The sequence below is a fragment of the Aphelocoma coerulescens genome, chromosome 7, assembly GCF_041296385.1.
Source record: "Aphelocoma coerulescens isolate FSJ_1873_10779 chromosome 7, UR_Acoe_1.0, whole genome shotgun sequence".
Taxonomy (NCBI): domain Eukaryota; kingdom Metazoa; phylum Chordata; class Aves; order Passeriformes; family Corvidae; genus Aphelocoma; species Aphelocoma coerulescens.
In genome coordinates, this window is record NC_091021.1 from 30,522,173 (window position 1) to 30,546,948 (window position 24,776).

Here is a 24,776-nt window from a genome sequence, read left to right on the forward strand (position 1 = left end):
TTTCAATGCCATGCACTGTTTTTCTGTATGCATGAGAATGCACATGCAAGAGAAACCAAGAAAAAAATGTCTAATCGTGCTGCTATTTCTCATATCAGCTTCCAAAACCCTCTACACACTGACAGAGAAATTCTTATTAAAGTAATTTTTGGTAAGTATTTCAAAAGCAGACTACAGAGATATAATGCAGTGAGTATACAAAGGCAAAAAAAGATTCCAACACCTGAAAACATTATTTGTGGTTTGTTTCATGTATGGGGGCCATAAACAACTTTGTTAAAACTTATATATATATATTTCAAAAGATGCAAAATGGCAACTACTATCCACAATCCCAGCTCTTTTCTACTATCCCCCACAGATACATAGAAAGGAAGTCACTCAAGAGCAGAAAAAGAACAGTTGAGCAATGTTTGGATGGTGGTGATTAGTTTTTGGTTTCTCATCATCTGTGCTTCTGAAATCTAGTGCTTGCTTACCTACTGTCTAATGCTCTTTCTCCTAAATAAACCCAGGTAGCTATTTACGCACATATTGCATACGAATTCAGGCTCTTGATTTTTCTCATCCTGGAGAACAAACTGCACATCCAGGCATGCACTCAGCTATGTGTGCACACACGTACCTATGGATGGATGGATGGATGGATGGATGGATGGATGGATGGATGGATGGATGGATGGATGGATACATTCATGAGCAGGTGAGGATGCCCACACCATGTCCCTTCAGAGACACGGAGCACTGCAAACCCCCCCGCTGGCCTTGCCAAGCAGCTGTGAGCTCTCATGAGCTGCTTGCTGAATGTTCTTCAATGTTTAATTTTGAACTTGTTTAAGCTGATCACATGCACAGATCTCTCTAATGCCCTCTGCCTAAAAGTATTTTCCCAGATTATGTTCCCAACATGTTCAAGGTGTTTAGCTCTGGAATCAAAAGGCTCTCTTGTTCCACTGTTATGAATGCTGAGATTTGATGCGACACTCACCATAATTCCCATTTTCCTTAAAGTTCTCTCAGGTGGGTTTAGATTAAGTTTATTAAAACTTATTTATGGGAGGTTTTTCTCATTGCTGGGATACATTTACAAACTGCCATCCCTATCAAGTCTTAATATCTGGTTTTGCCATTTAAAGCACAATATAATAAAGCAATAAGCATTATGTTCAAACTATCCAACCAATGCTGGTCACAGTTAGAATCCAAAAGAAAATCAGACTCGGAGAGAAAATGTATTAAAACTAGCAATGAAACAAATCCTCATTGTTCACTGTGTCACCTGCATATTAAACACAAGAGTCTCAATTCCTAATTAAGTTTAATTAAAGTTTAATGAATTTTTAAGCAGGTTTAATAATACAGGAAAAAAAAACTCACCAAGAGGGAGTCCTGGGCTCACTTGGCCAATGTAGAAATACAGAATAACTGCTGCTCCCAGGCTGACAAGGGTGTAGATCCACTGAATGACAAACATTATGATGAGGGACATGATTGCCTGTTGGAAAGACACAGTTTGGGGTAACCCCAGAGTCTGAGAGGTAGGACCATGCTGACAGTCTGACAGTCATTTTTCTGCAAAACCCAGTTTTCCATGTTATGGAGACTCGTTTGTTCTCAGTCTTAGGAGGGACAGCACAGGTTTACAGTGTCACCCTCAGCAGCATGGAGGTAGCTCCAGTGAGCTACCCTGAGACCCAGAGGCAGTGTGGGTCTCTGCTTGGGCTTCTCCAAGAGGAGTATCCAGAGGCTCACCAGCTCAGGAGGAGATTTGGCTCAAGTTGCACAAAAATAGGGGCAGAGGTAGCATCTCCATGGGAGAGACCGCCAACAGCAAGGGGCAGCATACAAAGAAAGAGCTAAAATGGTCCCAGCTGACACAACCAGTGAAGCTCAAAGAGAGAGGGCAGAGGGGAGAGGAGTCAGGATGAATAAACACATCCAATTTTTGCTTTTGTGATTTTATTTTGCATTGTCAATCCCATCCCAGCTCTGTTGCAACCTCCTTCTGAGTCTGATTATTGACAGGAAACCAAATCTGCTTTAATGAGCACGTCAGTCACCTCTGTAAGCAAATTGCCCTGCGAAGGCAGAGTTGATGGCTCTGCCATGACGTGCACTTGGGAGCCACGTTAGATACGAGCTCAGAGATGGCATCAGCACACAGCCTCCTAAAGATGTCATCCTAAAGAGGGGCCACCACTCCCAGCCCACCCCAGCACTGCAGCCCAGGAGAACCCCTCACCAGGAGCTGGCTGCTGGCAGCAGCAGCAGTGCATTTGAAAAGTAGGTGTCAAACTCCATCTGAGGATTAAACTAACATGGTTTGGTGGGTTGTTTGAGTGGGTTTGTTACACTTTATGCACAGCTATGAAATCCTTATCCATGCAGCAAAGCCATATGGCTCATTCATTATACCTATCTGACCCTTTCCCTGTCATCTGCCCAATAATCCATCTTCCCAAGATGAATTTAAGTGTCTTAAACTTCTCAACAGCTTGAGGCAGAAGCTATTTAAAAGTTATTTAAAGTAACATGCTGTAGGAATGCTCTCCTTTCCTCCCTCGAAAGATGGAATTTCACAGCCGGGCTGCTGGTATCAGGAGGTCAGCACTAATGAAACCCCACCCCAAGCTTGCAGAAACTGGCCCATGAATAAAAGCAACAAAGCTTTGAAGGTGATGTCTCAGTCCATCCCACAGCAAGAAAAAGCAGACTGGCACATGGTGAAAAGAGGGACACTAATTCTTTTCCCCATTCAGCCATGCATCTTTAAAGTCCTACGACTCCAGACTTTGAATTTGTACTTTTGAGTTGGGTTGGGGCTTTTTTGTTTGTTTGGGTTTCTTCCTGTTGCTATTTAATTTAATATGCCATCAGGCTTTCCCTGAATTTGGACTGCTGGATGCACGGTACCTTGAGTATTTAGTTCAGGTGACCTGCAATACAAGAATCAAAAGACATTATTTAAAGTACTGGAGTATTTACACTGCAGTGTGTGATGAATTTTCTTCTGTTTTCTACAATCACAAACCACTTCTCAAAATAAAAGAAAATTACTTACACCAGCAAAGGAAATCCAGTGACTGAAAAATCTGGAGTAGAAGGATTCTGGTATTTGCTGAATTCCCAGTTCTGGATTTTGTTGCTTTATAGGTGTTTCTACAGAAAAAAAAAAAAAAAAAAAAAAAAAAAAAAAAAAAAAAAAAAAGATAATTAGGAAGGAGCTATAAAGTGGAGTTTTTTCCTCTACTTTACATTACCAGATTCCAGAAAGAAAAAACTTCTATCTGACAGCTGGGTATGACAGAGTTCAACCAAAACCTCTAAAATTAAAACTGACAAGAAGTGCAAGAAAAAAAAGAGAAAGTTGCCAGATCTGGTACTAAGTCCATTTAAAGGCAGCATGTGTCTATCTCTGCCTCAGTTTCACAATTTGTGAAATAAGAAAAATAATACTTTTCTCTCTCAGAAGGGTTTAGGAAGCTTAACTGACTAATGCTGATGAAACACTACAGCACTGGGAATGCCAAACTCCATGCACACACACTGTACCAAATACCCACATCACCAACAGAACAAATTCACACCTTCACCTATGGATGCTGAGTTACAGACTCCACCTATGTTGTGGGGACCACTGCATTTTGATAGCCTGAGTTTTAGACTCACACAGCTCCAACCATCCATCCTACCCCACACCAGGACAAAGTATACACCCAAACCCTTTTTAATGTACAGCATTCAGCATGCCTGTGAAGAATTATGAGTATATTGTAAACAACCCAACACTAAATTTAGTCCTGCCTGCTTTCCTGTGATTAATCTTCTGTAGGAAATTGCTTTGGAACTTCTCCTGTGATGCCTTGCAATGAGCTCTACCCTCACCTGGAATAAATGATATTATTGCCATGAATCACTGAATGACAGCCCCATATAAAGCTCGTTTCACGCCTGCCTTCAGGAAAGCACTGGGAGGACCAAAGTTGTAAACAATTTCCTCTGAGCATGGAGATGTCCATCTCCTGCAGCCCCTACCTTCTCCCCTTGGGCCAGGGAGCATCATCACTTCACTGCAGAGCTGTTCCCTCTGCTCCAGTGTCCTGGGTGTGTGCTGGGCATCCGCAGTGGGTGGTGAGCACAGACCTGCATCCCTCTGCCTGCCCTGCTCCTCCATGTCCTGCTGGCTCTTGTGGGGCTCTGGGGTCTCATCCCGGCCGTACTGAGCCAGGGGAGCATCGTGATGGAGATCCAGGAGAAAGCTGTCTTGTAATGTCTGCTTGGCTGGCTTCTTTGCCTTCTTTTGTTTGACCTTTTGGGTTAAATTCTCAGCTCCTTCTCTTTTGCAAGTACTTGGCTCACTAAAAAATGGTTTAAAAAGCTGGTCCATGTCTTTTTTGAATTCCAGCAAAGTGCCATTTGATCTGCTTTGAATTTCTCCATCTGCTGCACGGCTGGGGAGCTTGTTGAAAATTAAAGGCTGGGAAGAGTGAGCAGGTCTAGCAGTTCCCATCTGGGTCTCATCCGGTTTCTGCTGAATGTTGTAGCTCAAGGATAGCGAGAAGTAGGAATAGTCCACAGCAATATATGTCAGCATGAAGTTGATGGTGACTATGGGAGCAAGAACATTCACTTGCCCAATGAAGACAAAAGCCATGGTGATGAGACTTGTTAAGCAAATCGCAGCCACTGGAGTCTTGTTGGGGCCCTTCTGGCTCATAAATAAAACAAAATTACATTTAAATTAATAACCATGAACCTTGCCATGAGGATTCCCCACTTTCTCAGCTGCCATATATGGTTACCTGGGTTGTCTGCAGGACCCCCCTAGCCATGAAATGCATGCATGCATGTGCAAACAGAGGCTCACAGGCTTAATAAATTAAAGAATAGGCTGAAAGCCAAAAGCTGGTGAGCTCCCAACTCATCTCTAAGCCTTATTCAAGCTCTGTCTTTGGTAAATTCATCCACTCTCACTCATATCTCCATGGTAAAACAATGTCATTAAAGCAGCAATAAGCCTTCAGAGAGATTTGTGGGGCTTATGGGAAGTCTGGCAATAAAACGTGTTAATTAGAGTTAACTGTTCATCTCTAATTATTCTACAGGACTCTGCATCACTGCCTACCCAAAAGGCTCCCTCGTGCTGTCCTTGGAAAAGCTCTGCATGGAGCAGTGCCACCTTCATATCAGCAGCTTCTGGCCCTGTGCTGACAGGCAGCTGAGCTGAACCCATGGTCTGCTGAGCCTCTGCACACAGAGTTCCCCTCCTTCAATCCACCCCAGCAGCAGAGGGAAAGCAGCAGTGAGGTTGGGCAGATGAGGAGGCTGGGGGTGGCAGGCAGCCCCAGCAATGCCAGGCATGTGTCAGGAGGGCAGGCAGCCAGGAGAAACGTTGCCCGCTCCTCTCCTTTGGGACTGGGTGAAGGCAGGGAAAGGAGAAGGAAAAGAGGGACAAAACAAAGAGCATCAGGAATAGAAATACCTGAGCCTTCGGCTCATGAACTTTAATCCCAGGTCTAACATGTCCTTCCTTGGACCAGGCATCATCTTGCCATTTTGCCACCTGACAAGCCAGTGAAAGCCATGTAAAGGCTTTGCTGAAAAATATCTCACAAGATATCTTACAAAATATCTTAGGTTTTCACTTAACTGCATTTACTTCTTTAATGAACACACGGCTCAAATGAAAACTATTTCTGTTTCCTCCACTCTTATTTATTAACAGAAAAGAGGACCAGTTCTGGACCATTACATCTTTTCAGAATGAATAAAAATACATCTCAGGGACAAAGGAAGGCAGATCTCAGAAAGCATCTTCAGTGTCAGAAAGATGTACTGAGATGGGGAACAGATAGGATGATCTCAGGATACATCTGGCTTGAGTTTAACTACAGAAAACACTCGTGTCCTTGCCATCAGCTGGGGTTATGGTGACCACAACACCTTCTTCACCCATGGAAAAGAAGACCTGATGTGGAGTAGATTGCTCAGGACAAATTAAATGTATTTACTCTCCATAAACCAAATCTAAACAATTCCCAAGGTGGCAGAGAGAAGAAAGTGGGGGGGAAAGTGATCTGCCTTTGATTTCTCACCTTCAAATCTTTTTGATTTGAAGGGCTCAAAAAGAAGTCCTTCCCATCATGGCACTCTGCCTGGAGTTCAGAACAGAAAATTTGACAGAAAGACAGAAAACTATCAGGGAAGAGAGGAAATCAACTTTGTTAAACCACTGAGAAATTCACAAGGGTTGCCAAGGGGAGTCTATTCTGAAATCACCTGAAAACTGCCTTCAGGAAGTTTTTGAGGTCATTATTGTTCCTGCTTTCCCTACAATTATTACTATTATTTTTGCTATTATTATACGTTTTAATTTAGAAAATTACTTTGAGAAACATAAAACAATGGAGAGAAAATTTTTATACTTATAAAACATTGAAATGTTTTAAAACATTCATAAATACCAATATTGAAAAATATATTTCTGTATTTTCAAGCTGCTCTGAAGGAGCAGAGCATCATAAGGCTTTTCCAGACACTCTGTTCAGACAGTTAGGTACTGCAGGTTACTGAGAGTGATGGAATTATTTTCTCTCTATTCAGAAAAAGGGAAAATCATGTATAGATGAATGGCCCAAGACTACAGGGTCTTGGTGACAGATACCTTGACTGACATCTGTAGAATGACTCATGCATAAAGATTATTCACAAAGCAAGGAAAAAGCTTCTTGTCATATTCCAAGCAAGACTTTGTTTCAAGGCATATCTACAGCTTAGAAGCCCCCTAACTTAACCTTTCAAATGTATTCTTTGTTTTTATTTAATAGTGTCCAAAAGGCACCTTATCTTACAAAGAAGTGTCCTCTTCTCCACCGCACACAGACTGAATCCACAGCGTCACAACTGGTTGGCTATGAGGTTACCACAGAGGATAGAAACAGATCAAAGAAAATGCACAGGAAAGTAGAAGAAAGAAAACAGATAAAAGGTAAAGAGACAGTTACCATCCATTTCAGCAAGTGCTGGAACAAAAGCTTCAGGCTTCTGCCCTGGACAGGAGGGTGGGGAGAGGTAGGTGCTTCCTTTGGTCATGGTCAGGATCAGCACCAGCATGGATAAGGTGTGTGCAAAAAAAACCCACAGACAAAGCTATATCATAAGTGCTTGTTTTAGTGGGGACATCTTGAAGAAATGGGTCAGAGGGAGGGAGGGGACTGAAGACAGCCCAGGAAGGGCTGTGTGTTCACAGGGGCAGGACAGAGAGCCCAGGCCAGGACACAGAGGCGGGTGAGAGAGATGCCAGGATGGTGAAACAGGGCTGCTCCTGCACAGTGCTAAACCCCATGGGAGGGCTCAGAGCAGAGGCAGTGCACACAGTGGACAGGCAGGGAAAGGACTACAGGCAGCTGGATGCTTGGGTTTTTTCATAAAACCACCCATTTCCTGGCTATTGTGCCTATGCATGGGATACCAGATCCTGAGCCTTCCTCTTCATGCATCCCCCATCTCACTCTACAGACACACAGAAATCTTGGCTTTTTAAGTTCAGGTGAAGGTTTGACAGCAATCCCAGAGAAAGGATGACTAACCCCACGTCCAAGGAAGGCGAGCATGGGGATCACGTTCTCCTGGGCGATGCACTGCAGGATCCTGGGTGCTCCGTACAGCCCTCCCATGCAGGAGGCCAGGGATGAGATGTACAGCCCTAGCAAAAACAAAAAACCCACCAAGGATACCTGGAGGAAGCAGAGAGAATGCAAAGTTCATTATATTGTGCCTGAAAGACACCCAAACAGTCTTAAATACATGTATTTTAAGAGATCACATATTTTGTAGCATTGTTAAATGAACAGAGCGAGCCCTGGGAAAGCAGCAATTTAATTGGTCTGTGGTATAAAGTACAAGCAATTAATACAGGAAAATTATCCCATAAAAGTAATTTAATACTGAACATCCTGTACCGACAGAACCATTTTACAAGCTCATATCCAAGAAATTCTTTGTCACTTGGAGCAGTTGCAGCAAAGCAGCAGCTATTAGATTCCCCTTAAGTAACTGGAAGTGAGTTTATTTCAGGCGAGATCACTTATATACAGAGCACATCATACAGGAAAAGCTGCCCAGGCTTCCCACCATCCAAAACAGGAAGACAAACCCCTGTGTCTCAGAGGGGAAAACCAATCCTGAAAGAAAAGCCACAGTAAAACCAAATCAAAATTGCCACTTAAGTAAATGGCATCTCAAAAAACATGCTCCAAAGGATATAATACAATGACCTTATTTTCCTGTCTTCAATGAGAAAAGAATTTCCTTTGGCCAACGTGAAACTTAAAAAAAAATATTTTAAAGCCACAGTGCTAACAAGGCTGGTTTCTGAAGCACCCTTTCAAGCTGGGAGCATCTCCTGCAGGTGTGGAGGGAAAGGAAGGGCAGCTCCTGGTCTGTCACACAGAATTGAGAACTGAGGTCCCCCTAAGCAGGTCCCCACTCTTGAGAGCTGCAAACACAGACAGCATATCTAAAAAACCCCACCCAAATACACAAAACGCCAAAATATAAACACGGTGCAAGAAAGCTTTGAAATGGGAGTGCTCCTGGCACCGCAGTAAAAGGACACAGACAGAAAAAATGAGGAAACCAAGGTCCAGGGGCACCTGAGACACCCCCAAGTCCTGCAGGACCACACAAGTCTGCCAGCCAGCAGCCAGGCACAGAGAATGGCAAGGCATGGGCGTAACTCCAGCACAAAGTCCAGGCAGAGAGGAAAACCCCGCATTTTGGTCCAAATCAAACACGTCCATACTCTTCTGGAGCGAGTGCTGGAGGGGCAGATAGACATCTGTGGCAGAGGATGTCACCAAGTGCAGGTCCCCTGCATGCCACATGTCCTTTGCTCCCACCCCTCCTACTGTGGAAAAGGGGGTCTAAATGAACACAGGCCCTCCCAGCTTCTTCCCCCATTAAAGGCAGGGGGCACATGTTTTGTTAGAAGGAATTACAAGACTTTACATGGCTAAAGATAATTCAAGCTACATCTGACTTCTTCTTGCCTACGAAATCTGCAGGCAGCAAAAAGGAGGTTGAGTAAAAAGCCATAAAAAGCTTGCTGATGGGGAAGGCATGTGAAATTATTGTCATGATCCAGAACTGTTCAGTCTTCCTACCACAACATTTCCCCATGAAAATCCACTTGGCCTTGTGCATGGTATCTTGTGGGACAGAAGGAACCTGAGGCGAAGATGAGCAGATACCAGCTCTCATTAGGCCAACAGACAGACACTCAGCAGGGAATCCTCCCTTCCCTCTCCTCTAATCCTACTCTGCGCTGAGAAATACTCAGAAGAAACAAACAGTTGTGCCAGACATCATATATTATTTTAGCTGCCAAAAATGCTTGCATTTAAATGTGATACTTGACATTCAAATCAGGGTTAGAGGGGAAGAGTCCCTCTCACTGAGGCTGATGAAAGGTTTTGGTACGGGTTTTGAGCATAGAAGAGTGTGAATACATTGCAAGGAATTGGCAGTTGGAGCTCATTAGAAATGAAATTACTGAACCTCATTTTTATGTTTAAAAAGCAAAAAAAAATATTGTAACAGAAAAGCAGCCAAGCACTTGCTCACCTGTGATAGAAAGGGAGAATTTGGAGGAGTAATGATCTCTCCCTGCTCCCTCTCTCCAAAGTCATTAAAATCTAATGCATCTTTTAATAACTCAAAGAAGAAACATGAATATTGGGATTGCACCATTTGTTTGTCCAGTATTAGGGGAAAGAAAACTGAATTTGTTTTTTGGGGGGGAAGGGAGGTGTTTGTTTGCTTGTTTATTTTTTATATTTGACATTGCTAAATATCTTCTCATTCATTGCTAGGGGATTTTTCATTTCCCCCCTGAGGGTTTTGAATTTAAAACACAGCTTTAACAATCCCTTTCTCTTCAGCAGATTCATTGAAAGCTGGTTCTTTTGGTTACTGCACTCTTTGCCCATTAAGTCATTGACATACTAAGAGGTTGCCTTACAGAAGGCAGATGACTCTTTTTTTCCCTGAAACAGAGGTGGGGTTTTTTTACCTCAGCAGGAAGTGGCAGAGCCCCACTAATAATTGGGAGTTTATTTGAGAGGTGAGAGAAGCTTAGAGCTGAAATTACTTAAGAAACAAAGCCAGAGCTCCAAACTGATATTTTAGATTAAAACCATCTTACAGGTCAAACTATGTAAACTTCTCAACTTCAAATGAATCACAAGAAATAGTGTCAAATACGGTGAACCCATGATTTTGGATAGCACTGAATAACAAAAAATTAGCCCTTCTATATCCCATCCAGAGAAAGACAATGGGACACACCAAAATCTCTTGCTGTTTTTCTAGAGGCCTGCAGTGGTAAGGTTCATTGTGTATTACACTACAAACCCCCCTCATGTAAATACTCTGTGTGGAATGTCTCGAGTTTAATAATCCTATTGCTCGCCCTGCAATTACAGCTGGCTAGATATGGAAATGTGAGCTTCGCTTGACTTAGTAAAGATAAGCAGGGGGGGTTCTTTAGAGATTTCAATTTGGTCTAAGCTTTCACCAACAAGAAAGGATATACTGAATAAAATACAGCATTTATCATTAGACCACATTAGCATGCTTTAGCTCCTAAAGCTATTGCTGGGTGATTATGCCAAGGTTTGGCATTACGGGATATGCTGGTGAAGGCAGAGCTATTCAAATCAGTTGTACACTGGGATTTGCAACGAGGAAATCCCCCTGGATTTTAACGAGGGATGCATACCCAAATTTCTTAGGCTTTTGGAAAGTCAAGCATTCAGTAAGGCAGATGGCAAAGGACCATTATATAAAACACAAGTTACCTTCTCTGCTATCATGAAGTCATAGCGGAGTGACTGACGGGTACAAATGGCTCCCAGCAAAAAAGCGAAGACCATGTACAGAAACCACCTGCAAACAACAAAAATAAACCAATTTCTTCACAGCAAGACAAGACCACTGAGAACTCTGCCACTAGGAGAGCCAGGAGACAGTCCAGGTTGCCCAGAGATGTGGTGGATGCCCCATCTGTGGGAACACTCAAGTTCAGGGTGGACAGGACTCTGTATCTGGTTGAAGAAGTCCTTGCTCATTGCAGGGGGTTGGACTGGATGGCCTTTAAAGATCCCTTCCAGCCCAAACCATTCTGTGATTCCATGGTTCTGCAGGTACACAGGTCCCCCCATCTGGCAGTAACATTAACAGCACAGCTCCGCAGCCTCAGCCAGGATCCTCTTCTGGTGTTCTGGCCTTTCCAGTACTCAGGCTGGGGGATAATTTTGTCTGTTAAGCCCAGAGCAGAGAAGGGAATGACCACAGTCTTGGATAGATGGGTACATGTGATACTTCTGTGTCCTGTGGAATCCCCCCTCATAAAACAAGCACCAATTTCAGCAGGAAGCACTCCAAATTGTGAAGATTCTTCCTTCCTGACTGAACCTTGGTACATGATTAAAAGTAATAATTTCAAAGGCAATTTAGATGGCAATGAAAGCAGGCAGGAAAACCCTACTGAGGGCCTTTTTTTTTTAATATGTAGCAGTGGAAAGTTCTCCTGGAAAGTAGCATTCCCTTGGGAAGAGCACTACTTGGTGATGCAGGGCTTCTCTGTTTCCCTGGTCTTGCAGGTGGCTAGGTCGTCTCACTTCTCTTGGCCCCATTTTCCCAATAAAATTTTGATACTCCTTTTCTATTTATATAGAAGAAGAACACAAAGGAAAAAATAAAAAGAACTACAACCCCCCCCCCCCACTTTGAAATCAACAGCAGTGAATGACAAAATCATCCCCCTCCCAAGCCTTGGAGAACTCTGCATCCCACTCTGGGACAGCCAGGCTGCAGCTGCACAAGCACCCCAGCACCAGCACAGATCCCACCCAGCAGCGGAAGGACTGAGTACATCTGCACCAGCAAACGTCTCCTCCAACCCACCAGAGTACCTGGTGGTAAAGGATGACAATTTGAATGAGAGCCACACTTTAATTTTCCAGATGGCTGAGTAATAAAAGGTTGATGGGAATATGAAATGGATTGGTCACACTCAGGGCAGTCTGCAGAGCAAATTTTCCCCAATCAATGACTTACGAGGTACCAATAGCAGCCAGAGACCCCAGAGGGATGTTGGAAGAAGGCTTCTGGAGATCTCCACTCATATTGAACCCAGCCATCACACCTGTATTTTGCAGACACAAGTGCAATTTAGAGTCAATCTAAGTTGTAGTATATATAACACACATTGCACTATGTAATATAATTTAATCAATCAGTTCATTGATTGCTTCAGAACAGTAACTGTATCGCTTCATTGCACTGCCACACAGACAAATACTGGCCCCCACCAATTACTTGGTAAAAAACTGTTCATTTCTTTAATAGAAGCAAGTCACCACTAACATGTCAAAGAACCCTTTGTCCAGTTTGAACAATGCTGGGGGGAAAAGAAACAGTATGTGAACAAAACCCATCTTATCTTCATACAAACCTAACAGAAGACAATGCTGCCCGATTGTTGAAAAGAGAAATGCCACTGTTCATCAGGGCAGCACATGCAGCAGGTGGTACAACCCCCAGAGCAGATCCATTACAGGTCCCTGCATTCACAGGGGACAGCCACTGCTACAAAACAGCCTGTCCTGTCCATATTAAATGATGATCACATTAGCAGAGGGAATGACAGTGCTCTCGGCACGTAGGTGGCACCTTCCAGCCGAGGGATCTGCTTTGGAAGTAGGCATTATCTCTGCCTTGCAGACAGGAAAACAGAAACACTGAGAGGGCAAGTGATTGTCCCAGTGTCACTTTGAAAACACATGGTAGGGCTAAGAATAAAATACTGAACTGTTATTTTAGGCCAGAGTACAGGGTATTATACAATCAGGGACGCTCCTTAACCTAAAAAATTACCATCTAAAGATGCAAGAGAGGGAAACAGGATGAAGAAGGGGATTACAGTCTCCACGTTAAGGCTAGAAAGCCAAGGTACGGATTGGTTAAGGGGCTTTGTCCATAGCTGAAGGACAAGTCATACCAGATTTATCAAGAAAACAGAGATTCCCTTGTCACATTATGCCAAAAGTTTTCTTAGAAGACTTCAGGTATCTGCTATAAATAAAAATAAATAAATAAAAATCTGCAATTTAGAATCATGATGGGACAATTTGAAGGCAGAACCAAAGACTTTAAGACTCTAACTTCTGCCCATCACTGTCCCCCTCCTGGGATGTCAGACTTATGTCTTCATAAGGACACATGGGCCAGGAGCCAGGCAGCAGTGCTGATGGCATGGTCCCTGGAGCCAGAGTGAGATCACCACAGAACAATGGGAAGGAGGACGCCAGTGCCATGGCACTCACAGCATCTGGCAGCCCTGGCAGCAGGGGACCGACCGCACGCCAGTCCACCACGGCTGCCAAGCCCAGCAGCCATTCCTCAGGTTCAGAGGGCATAAGAATGACAAAGTCAGTCTCTGCAGCTGCAAATCTGAGTGACTACAGCTCTAAATCAGCAACAGCCCATTGCATTTCAAAGCTCAAACATTGATTGCTGCTTGGAAAGGTTTTTTCCCAGGATGAAGGATAACAAGCCATGGGACCAATCCCAGGGGAAAGGGGACAAGCCCAAATCGGCCAGATGGATGCCTTGCCTATTCCCTATTCCCTACAGACCTTGGCTGCTGGTGGGCTGTCAGCAATGGCTGGGTTGCTAATCATGGAACAGGAACTCTGCTCTGCTCTGTCCCAGGCTTTGCTGTGCATCTTCATAGCACCATCTCCACGTCTGCTCAAAGGGAATTGCAACACCTCCTCTCCTTGCTGCCCTGCCATGGGGACAGCACATAAATGGGCACAAGGCACTCTCACATTGCCAAACACAACCAGGGCTTTATTTATTTATTACTATTAATGCTTTTTCCTTGATCATCTCTTTTTTCCCCCTTGATCAGTCCACTCAACATCCATCTTTTCCTGTCATCTCCACCATGGAGCCAGAGCCCCAACAACCATTCCCTGGTCTCCAGAGAATCCTGGCATTCCTCAGCTCCTGGAAGAGTTTTTCTTCCAAATTCAGACCAGATTTGAATCCTTGACACCATACTGAAAGCATTACAAACTGAGTTCTTCATTTTCTCCTGGAAGACTATTTTGTGGATATACTTCTGAACAGCACAGCTAAAAGCTTGTCAGCTGCTCTGGTTTTCTCTAGATAAAGCTTCCATGCAGATTTCAAGCCCTGCTCCTTTCAAACAGCTACACAATAGGCTTAGCTAGAGGTGAGAAAAGTCAGGAAGGCAGAAGTCCATGGAAATGGTCACAAATATGCTAAATAAAGTCTCTATGAAGCACTCTTTGATGATATGCTACTTTGCAATTCAGAGACAAAGCAGAAAACTTAGAATTCTCTGAATTTTTCTTCCAAAGGGAACAAAGTATTGTCAGGAGGACAGCTGTTAATCTCATGTGCTTCTTGGACAAGTTTCTCAAACATCTGGCACCACCTTTAAATCTTCCAGCTTGAGTCACCTCTTCCTCATCCAAAGTCCTGCCTCAGCAAAGCACTGGGGAAACACCAAAATGGCATTTTCTGGACTGAACATAAAAAAGTTGAAGATGTGAGTCATCGGCACAGCAATGACTGCACAGCCTGGGCTGCCTCACTGCCTCCCTCCCACAGACCCACTCACGCTCAGGAGCAGCCAGGAGATGACTTCCCAGAGCCTGCATAAAGAGGATCTTGAGACTGATGATTGACCTCCTGCCCAGCAGTGACCAGGGGTCACACCAGGCCACTGCACACCACTAGCTTCTGTCAGGGCTCCCAGGAGGTCACCAGAGTCTCATGGGTTCCACAACCAAAGGTCAAGGCCACCACAGAGGGAGCCAGCTCAGATATTCTCGGCCACTCAGGCCAAAGCCATCTCCTCTGTGCTGCAATTATGACACTGACCCGACTAGTGCAAAAGTATGGACAATCTGGTAGTATAGATGTATGGACAAGCCAAAGCCACCTCTCCACCACCACCCAAAAAGTAATTTTCCAGACAGGATGACAGCTGCCAAAGAGCCGTTGTGAGAGGGTCTTTTGCAAACAGCTGAGTAAGCAACCCACTTTTCAATGAAAGGTCAACCTGACTATTTAAAAAAAAAAGTAACATCCTAAACAATCTCCATCATCCATAGCCTCAGTCAGCCCCTGCCAGAGAACTGACCTGACTTGCAAGAAGCTGCAAAAAGCCTTGTCAGAGATTGTGGCTGCTCCACAGAGGAAAAACCCCACACTTGCATCTAAAACTCAGCAACACAGAAAAATCGGGATGTTCCTTCCTTCAGACACAGACTATCCCTAGGGAAATGGCCAATCCCTTCTGAACTCAGGCAATCATATCTGCAGATTGCCCACGGAGAAAATTATCCACCTCTCTGTTTCAAAGAGATAGCAGGCTGGATTTTCCACACTGGCTATTATCGAAGAGAGCAGCAGATAGTGACAAAGCTTCTGGACAAAGAAGCACGAAAACACAGTCAACCCAGCCAGGAAATTATGGCTGAGACAGTCTGTACATTGCTGCTATTCCCAGTGTAATCTGGTCCTGGGCATCATCCAGGCAGTGGATACGTGCATGAGGGGACCACCTACATTGTGTGTCAGACACAACCATCAGCTCCACCAGCCATGGTTTATGATTGCACATATGATCGCTCTTGCAACGCCCAGTGCATTTTTCAGTGAACATACCATAAAATATAAAAGGTGGGTTTTTTCCCTTCACCCAGGAGGTGAAGAATGGAAAATCTTAGATAAGAGTTGTGGCTAATTTTTTTAAAGGGCCAACTTCTCCACTGAGGTAAGCTGGCACCTCGCCATAGATTTCAATGGAGTTGTGCCAGTTTACATCATCTGATAACTTAGCCCAAAACTTCTAAATCTATTTGCTGTCATTTTGCAAGTGCCAAATATGGTTAATTTCAGAACTGGTTTCTGTGTGATGATATTTTCCACGAACGCCGCTTCAAACGACATCTTACTTTCTTGTATCACAAGACAACACACTTCTTTCATTAGACAGAAAACCTCAGGGATTTCAGTAGAAAAACATTTTTTGCACAACAGAAACAGCATTTATCTTAATTTTAAAAATGCCCTGATGGCTGCGTGGCTGCTGCCGAGAGCTGGCTGTGGGCAGGCGGCTCCCGAGACTCCCTCCCTGCTGAAAAGCCCTGGCTGGGTGGGCAGCCAAGTGTTCACCTATCACAGCACAGCAGCAAAACGTGTGCATTAAGAAGGTATTTACAAACATGTAGGAAAACATCTGGTTAATGCACAGCATCTCTATAGGGGCACATTCACATCTTCCACAGTGTGTATTTCAGTCTTTTGACTGAAGCCAGCAAATCTGAGTCTTCCATGCCCATGCTCTCCCATTTAGGCCAGCTCTAGATGTGTGTTTTGGATCTCTTGGCTACTTCCCTATGATTAAATGAGAAACTTGGGGGAATAAAGCCAGCTGCACTTAACATCCAGCTGAGATGGTTTAAACAGCTAATGCACAGGGAGCAAACAGACCAGCCTCTGCTTACCAGAGCTCAACCATAAAACTGGGGTAGCTTCACTCATATTGCTGGAGTCATACCAATAGAACACAGAGGAGCAGAGAAAACAACCTGACCTGGAGCAAAACAATCCAAGGAGGATGCTCGTAGGAGGCAGCATGATGCTTATGGTCTGCTGGGATGACCATCCTATGCCCATGAGCTGAAGCATGTCCCCAGCTGCTCCTCCTACCTGTTTGGTCCTGGCAAGGGTGTCTCCACAGGTCCTGCTCCCTCTTCTGGAAGTGGCTGCCCTCTTTGCTTTTACAGCTACCAGCCTGCATTTCAGACATTTCTGTTTCACTGCTATGTCTGGGCAACTTACAGCCACTTTTCAGTACATCCCAGAGACCAGACTTAAATTGGTTGAATTCAGATAGTTATTGTAGAGAGAGAGAGAGGAAAAAGCCTATCCTGAAAACATGAAAATAGTTTCACTTCAAAGAGGAACATTTCATCTCAGAAAGGCCCAAACAATGTGTTTCACAATTTCTGAAACATTTTTTTAAAAACTTTGTTATCAAAATAGCATCTTAAATTGTAAACTAGCATATGCTAAAAATTAAAAAGGGTAAACACAATGTTTAATAATTAAAGATAAACAGAGCATGACTCTGGGTCAAAGAACTGTTTCAAACTGGCTCAACCCTCAAAACTAAACAGCATATTGTTTTGCTGAAACTCTCCCCAGATTTCTGTTGTATCTTAAGGCAAAGGATTTTGCTTCCAGTGCTTCAGCTGGGTCACTGTGGGGGTTCCAGCAGAGGTGGGTACCACTGGGGAGGACCACAGGCTAGAGGGGGCAGCCTGGGAGCAGTGCTAACCTGTCCCTGTCATTCCTCAGTGCCACTTGCTCACAGTCTGGATCACACTGCCTGCCCCACAGCAGCAGCACTGGCAGCAGAGAAGTCTTGACTCCCCTCCTAGAAATTTCTTGATCACACCACAGGCTCTTCCATGCAGAGAACCAAACACAACCCTGCATTTTATGAGACTCCTGAACTCCACAGTGCTCCCAACAGCAATGAGAGGAGTGATAGTGATGTTATATGGTACCACTGGCACTGCTACTCTGAAGGAATAATTTAAATCCTGTAAATAACCAAGCAATTAAAAAGAACACATGAAAAAAAGCTCTGTTAACAACCGAAGTAATTATACATCATCCCAAACTGTGTTTTCAAAGAATGTTTGGCATTACTACTGGTATTACTACTGCTAACTAAACAGAGCAACAGGCTGCCAGGGCTTTAAACAAATTTTATCTATTAGCTTTGGCATTCTTCCTAGCAGCCAAGAATTAGCAGTGATGAAGAATCATTTAATATGGCTAATCACGGTAATTTTCTGTACAGTTTTGTCATAACTGTTCCTTCTTCTACAACCAGGGAACTGGAAAAAAACCTACTTTCCTACACCAGTGGCAGAGCTCACGAGGAAGGTCTTTTTCTCTTGGAGACTCACTTGAGCCAATCAAAATTGACAACAAAGAAGAGGGCAGAAGACGTCTTCTCCATGGCACCAAAGGTGAGTTTTCCAGGAGGAAGTCTACACAGAGGCAATAGCCAGCCTGATAAGGTGGGAGAGAGGATCTCAAAGAAAAATTTGAAGTCCTGCACTAGGTGCACCTGACAAAGTGATTTCTGCTACCAGACCATTCCTCCAGTCCCATCTGTTTCACAAAACCTTTTAGTTTTTCTCCTTGTACCGCAGCAATTCTGCAACTTCCAGTGAGTTGCTTAGAGCTAATCCTCTGAAAATTCATTCTGTAATCCAAGGATTCATTGCTATGGAAACTGCTTATAATCAGTACTTTTTATAGCTTAAAACACCCAGCATCAACAAAAGGTATTGTAACTTCAACTGATAGTTACTGCATTCCCACTGGAGACTGTCAGCTCTGGAAAGGGGACATGCATCTTCCTGGTAATTTAAGGGAATGAATAATAAGAAGGTATCTAATTAAGCTCATAAATATGAGCTCTGCTGACTTTCAAGGATGAGCCCCTGACACCACACAACCAGTAGAGGGTCCATCCTGGGCAATGGCCTGAGCCCAGCTCAGCCACCTGCTGAGGTAAGATGGAGAGAACATTCTCCTGTGCTCGTACCACTGTCCCAGTGCAATCAAGTCATAAGGCTCATCTGATATGATAAATTATGGTCAGCCCTTTTAAATAGGCTTGATACCTTCTGCCCTGACAGCATTGGCCAAAATCAGTGCCTGAGCCTTGTCCTTGGCAGGGAAGGATTTACACCACCACATCAACCCATAGTGTTCACCAGCCATTTCTGACCACAGAGACAGAAGAGCACGTTCAAGTGAACAAGACAGGAGTGCACAAAATTTGAGATGCTGGAGGGAAGCTTGAACCTTTCAGTTGACCACTTGGGTCTGCTATGGCCAAGTGCAGTCCTGCTCTCATCGCCTCGCAGACCAGAGGAGCTCCCCTAGTTTCTCCTCATCTCCAAAATATTCCTGTGGAGGAAAAAATGGTGAGGATAGAACTTTACTGTACCTGTGGCAGCTGGGAAAAACACTCCAAAAACAGTGAAGAAGGACTCCCCCTGGCTGTAGTCTGGCAGTGTGTTGTTGAACATCAGCTCTTCCGAGTAGCCGACGAAGCCGTGCTCTGCGGAGACATGGAGGGCAAGAGGAGAACCTCAGGAACCACCAGGGCTCCAGGAGCCCCTCCAGCGGCTCTCAGCAACCACCCACCCTCTAAACACATAGGCCTGCAGGGGCTGCTTCCAAGGACCATCTGAAAGGATGAATGTCAAGTGATGTGGTGGGGAGAAGGCAGAAACCAGGGTTGCCGCTCCTGCCCCATCTTTCTGAGGTCACACACACACAAGTTCTACTTTTCAAACAAGTTCTACAGAAGATGGGGGAGAGGAAAGCGATGGGTGGGATACCAGTGTCATGTGCCTGGTTTACTGGGTATATGGGGGGGGATCCTACTCCCTCACTACACACTTGAAGGATGGGTCAAACTCTTCCACAAACCTGAATTTGTTAGGAAGAATTTAGCCTGACAGCTGGCATGCAAGGCATTAATTAGGAAAGGTTTCAGATGCTTATAGATAGAAAAGATAACTCACAAAAGCAGGTTAAGGAATTAATGGGTATGACCATGAAATTATTAATTTCGTTTTTAACAGGCAACACTGCTTTTCAATGGAGTATCTTAATCTATGGAAGCTTCTCCTTCCTGTCAGTAATCCAAATGCTCATGCCAGCTGGGGGTGGAAGGTGAGCAAAGTCGGTTCCTTTTTTCCTCCTGCCACTACAGTTTTTTTCCACAAGACATGTGACTGCAATAACTTGAATTTTCTCATTAGCAGGCAGGATGTTGTTTACGGCTGCGCAGGGTGATGGCCAGAAATTAAAAAAAGACTCCATCAAAGCTGTCCCATGCCTCAAAGACAATTTTAATGATGTTTGGACAATAGATTGAACCAGAACATTAAATCAGAGCTCTGAGCACAAGACATATCCATTTAAAGTCTCAGAATATAACTAACCACAGAGCTTTGAAGTTTTCACAGAAAAGCCCTATGGATAATCAAAAGTTTCCTACTACATCTGCATTCATTGTGTTGCCCAAACATGGATGGAAACACTCTGATAGAAGAGGTCTCCTGCTGCTAGGCTTTGTAAAAGCACTAGCTCTCTTCACTAGGAACAAGACCCAGATGAGATTTACAGGGAACAAGCTCAGCGCAACACACTGACCTCTGCACCTCACAGATGTGTGGAGAAAGTGCACTTTCTGGAGAAATAGAGGGAGAATTTGTGTAGGCTGTATGTTCTAATGGTCCAGACCTGTGTGGCTTCAACCAGAATTGATGTTCACAACAGCACAGCACATGGCCTGGCTGTAAAGCTCCCACTAAACTGCTCAAGGGAAGTGTTGGTCCTTGGCCAAGGGATTTTTCACCAAGTATGTGCTCCTCATGGAAATGTTAATGTTCCATTTAAAAAGTGAACAAAATACTCATCTCACCCCACAAACATCTGCAGACCTTCTCCAACCAGAGCTTTGAAGCAGCAGCATCAAATACATCTATTCACTTGACAAAAGTTTGCCCCACTGATTCATAAAAATCTCCTCTCGTGATGATTTACTCTCACATATTCCTATCCTTCAGGTTTTCCCTAATCACAAATTGTCCTTTTCACACCACTTGCCCAGTTTGTAGAGGTCATCTGAAAGCCTGACCCTCTCTGCCAGGCTGTTGCGAGCCCTTCCCAGCTGGGGGGTCATCTTCAGATTGAATCTGCACATTCCCTTTTCCATCACCCAGGAAGTTAAGAAAAATGCCAAGTAACACCAAACCAAAACCAGACTGTTGCAGAACCTCACCAGGCACAGCGTCCTGCTTTGTAAGTAAACCATCTCCAGCTGGCATCTTCCAATGGTGTTTGGGGCGATATAATTCAAATGAGGCACTTTGGGTGCCTCCTGTTTCCTTCCTCATACGAAAGGCCAAGCATACAGACCAGTGAACAACCACACTGTATTTTCTGTGGTACCATTTTGGCCATATTATGGCCAGATTATGGCCACAGACTGACCATGAGACCCATGAGTCCGATGTCTGACCTGCACCTGTGTGCATCTGACCCCTATTAATCTTAAAAAATTAAATGATCCCCTTGTGCTCCATTCATTTGTATGTTGTTCCCTTTCCGACCTTACTCCCCTAAGTGGAAATCCTCAGTGGAAGAGACAAAAGCTTGAAGCCATGTCAGATGTCACTGGGACCACTGAAAACTACAGCCATGGATTTGTTGAAAGAGGCACAGGATGTGCTTACAACTGCATCCCACTTCTGCTTCCTCTCCTCACAGCTCTGGCAGGTGAGAGGCCATTCCACATTTCCCCTGTATACAGAACCAGGAACCTTCTTGACTAATTAAAGAGAAGTTCATCCAAATGTTAGTTGTCATTGCATCCTCGTTTCTCACTCAAACACTCTCCTGTGAAGCAAACCTCACGTCCCTTTTGATCAGACTAGAATTTGCAATCACCACCAATTTGGGGGCGCACAAGCATGGGGCTGAGGAAAACATGCTGGGAGCATCTCCTGCCTGCCCTCGTGCCTGTGACCAGTGCAAGTCATCTGTGACCTTTCAGCTGTCACATTAATGCGACTAATTGTAGCTGACGGGGCAATTGGGCTGAAAATCATCGAAAACAAAACAGGAATCAGCAACTGAGACCAATCGGTTAAACCAACAGAGTCCTCGGTCAGTTGTTCGCAGAGTCAATTATCCACATCCCATTGAAAGTGCACTTCAAAAGGACGAGCTTCGGAAGGAGGAGGGAAGGAAATGCGATAGGGTCTATATTTGGCACTCTGATCTTCAAACGAGGCAAGATCATTTTATACATTTTTTCCTGTAAGGAGATCTTTTTCTCCAGCTTACTGCTGGGTACATGAGATCCAAACCAGATTCCTCCCTCCTTGCTCATTACAAAATATTTGTCTGAAAAATTTTGCTCTCGATCAATTTATGCAACGCCACAGCCTCTAAATCCTGCCTTTAATGATCCTGCTCTCAGAGGCTTGCAGAGGGCTGGAGCTGAAGTACTATAAACAATCTTCCCTGTGTCATGCTAGAAGAAAAGAATCCGGTTTTTTCTCCATGTGGTGTCAGCCTTATGGGAAATGCACAATAAAGAGCAGCAACAATTTATTTTCATCATTAGATACTCAATAAGGAGAAAGCAAATAATGTGTTTCTCAAGTGGTTGAGCTGATCTAAATAAACAATAGGGAAAAAAATTACTTAGAGCAACATCTGAATTATTCCTGTGATTCTTCACAAATCAAGTCCTTCCAGTTGCTCTTACTAAAATGATGTAATAAACAGTAAAAACCACCTAGCAAGTTTGAAATGGAAGAGCTTTCAGGATGAGTATCTTCCATTCTCGTTTGAAGGGGGACCACAGGAGGCTGTACAACAGCCTGATGTAGTCAGAGGAGGAGGAGGAAGATGGTCAGAACTCTCACATCTCTTCAGCCACCAGAGATGCCTGAGAGGAGGCACCATCTGGTTGCCACTGCTGCATCCCCTCTCTTCCTCAGCGCGTTTCCATGTTTGGGCTTTTCTTGTACTTTCTCCCACCTCTCACCCTGTGGAAGAGCATGAAAGCAGGAGGTTTTTGGCACTCAGGACTCCCCTTATGAGGGCAGCCCCTCCACGAAGGCCAGGGTTCCAGAATGGGAACTCAGAGAGGTTGGAGAAGGGGTGCAAGGTGAAGCCGTGGTTACATGGGGTCAGGCCATTATGCAACAGCACAGAGCACGGCGGCACTGCCAAGTTCCAGGCAACCTGGAGCTCATTACAGCTTAGTTAAGTCTTGGCCAAATTCAATAAGCCTGTTCACAAGCTTAAGGCTAAAGTAAAGCCTGGCACCGAGGCAGGAGCTAAATAGTGCAAAAATGGAAAACCACCTTAAGAAACGGCTCCCTGAAGACTGTCACATATTGCACTCTCCTTGTGATTAGAGATTTTAATTACAAAGGTGAATGGTGAAGGCTTGAAATGGTGAGATTTTTTCTTTTCCAAAATAAGTGAGCCCACACATTCCCTCCTGGAAGGTACTTGCTGAGATTCGCTTTCAGAGGAACAGCTGGAAGTGTTTGTCTTGCAGCACATTTCCCAGGTCTGACCTCAGCATTTTCAGGATCCTGTGTGATGTAAGACATGGAGTGCCAAAGAGTAATTATATATCCTTGGCATAATTATCTCTGCTCTCTTTTTCCCATTTCTTCTTCCACCACTAAACCCTTCTGGCATAAGTTCTGAAGTCCAGTTGTTCCCCTTGGATGTCAGTCCAAGCACACACCCAGAACGAGGTCCTGGTGTGGGTGCTGGAGATACCCGGGCACACCACTGTGGAGAAAACAGGAATGGTCCTCACCACCTGGTCCCACAGCTGCCATCCTCATCTGAGCACACACCTCTGCAGTAAGATAAGGTTTCACTCCTCACTAACCACATGCTTACATTTTCCTCCTCCAAACTCTTAGCCGAGAGTGAGGTACAAGCCCAGAACTTCTGAGATGTTGACTCCCCCACAGGCAAGTCAAGCTCTGTCAGGCTGGTGACTCTCAGAAGTTGTGGTCTGTCAGATGACTGCTGAGTGGCCTAAACCAAATTAATTCCTACATAGGCTGGAGTGCTCTACCAGCAGGGAAGGAGTGAAATTCTTCCCCCTAAAGCCCTTGCAATATGAATTCTTCTCCTGCCTGCAGAATAAGCTCACTCATCATCTTATGATAACCAAACTTCCCCAAACAAACATATTACCCATAGCTTATCACATCAGAATGGCACCTTCACTTGTCAAATGAAAGTCAGGGGTGCTTGGCTTAAATAAAGTAAAATTTGGATGCCAAAGCACCACCAGCAATAGGTTTTTCTGCACCTCAGTGTGCAATTGCAGATACACAGGATTAACCATCCACATAGAAACTGTGGATGTGCAGAGATGGGTGCAAAGCCATGAATGTTGCCAAAACCCCAAGAACTTATCTTTGTGTTCCTCCCCACCCTATGAAAATGCTGGAATTTAACTTCAAGCAACAAACAGCACAAGATCAGTTGATGCAACAGCTCTGAAAGATGCTCTGCACCAACACAGCCACGTTCTGAGTGGCTCTGAATTTCCTCAGTGAAGTGCTGGATGTGCCAGAGAATGACATGGGTGCAGCTGACCACAACCACAGCCCTGCAATGCCATGCAGCACACCCAGCAACGGGCACTGAAAATGGTGCCCCTCTCCAGTGGATTGGCATAATCTAAGAGGCACAAAGAGGCAACCAAGATCATGCCTAGCACTTGAATCACCTTTCCCAGCAGAACGAAAAATACATCAATCAAAGCAGTGCAGCCACAAGCCTCACATCCCTCCATGCACACACTTGGCTTCCTGTGTTTGGGCTCATCTAACACCAACATTAATAATCACATTCCCAAGCTCTTCCAAGCCTGGGCTGTTTCTGCAGCCATGCCTTCACAGCTACCTGGCTCCAGCTCTTGAGGTCCTCCCAATACTTTTTCCCAGGCAAGTCCAACACTACCACTGCTACTCTCAGTCATTGTCCTACTGCTGCCAGCCTGGTATGAGTCAGGTGCA

At 44.5% G+C, this 24,776-nt stretch overlaps 1 protein-coding gene across 4 annotated transcripts in view; it reads right to left on the reverse strand.

The window, feature by feature from the left end:
- SLC12A8 (solute carrier family 12 member 8) overlaps window positions 1-24,776 on the reverse strand; it is a 53,748-nt gene that overhangs the window by 8,008 nt on the left and 20,964 nt on the right. For 2 of the 4 annotated variants that reach the window (XM_069021135.1, XM_069021136.1), the window contains exons 6-13: window positions 19,142-19,255; window positions 12,121-12,208; window positions 10,860-10,947; window positions 7,590-7,736; window positions 5,483-5,563; window positions 4,036-4,708; window positions 3,062-3,159; window positions 1,378-1,495 (exon numbers count right to left, since the gene is read on the reverse strand). In XM_069021135.1, coding sequence (XP_068877236.1) covers window positions 1,378-1,495; window positions 3,062-3,159; window positions 4,036-4,708; window positions 5,483-5,563; window positions 7,590-7,736; window positions 10,860-10,947; window positions 12,121-12,208; window positions 19,142-19,255 — 1,407 coding nt within the window. The other 2 variants (XM_069021139.1, XM_069021137.1) reach the window with 2 other exon arrangements.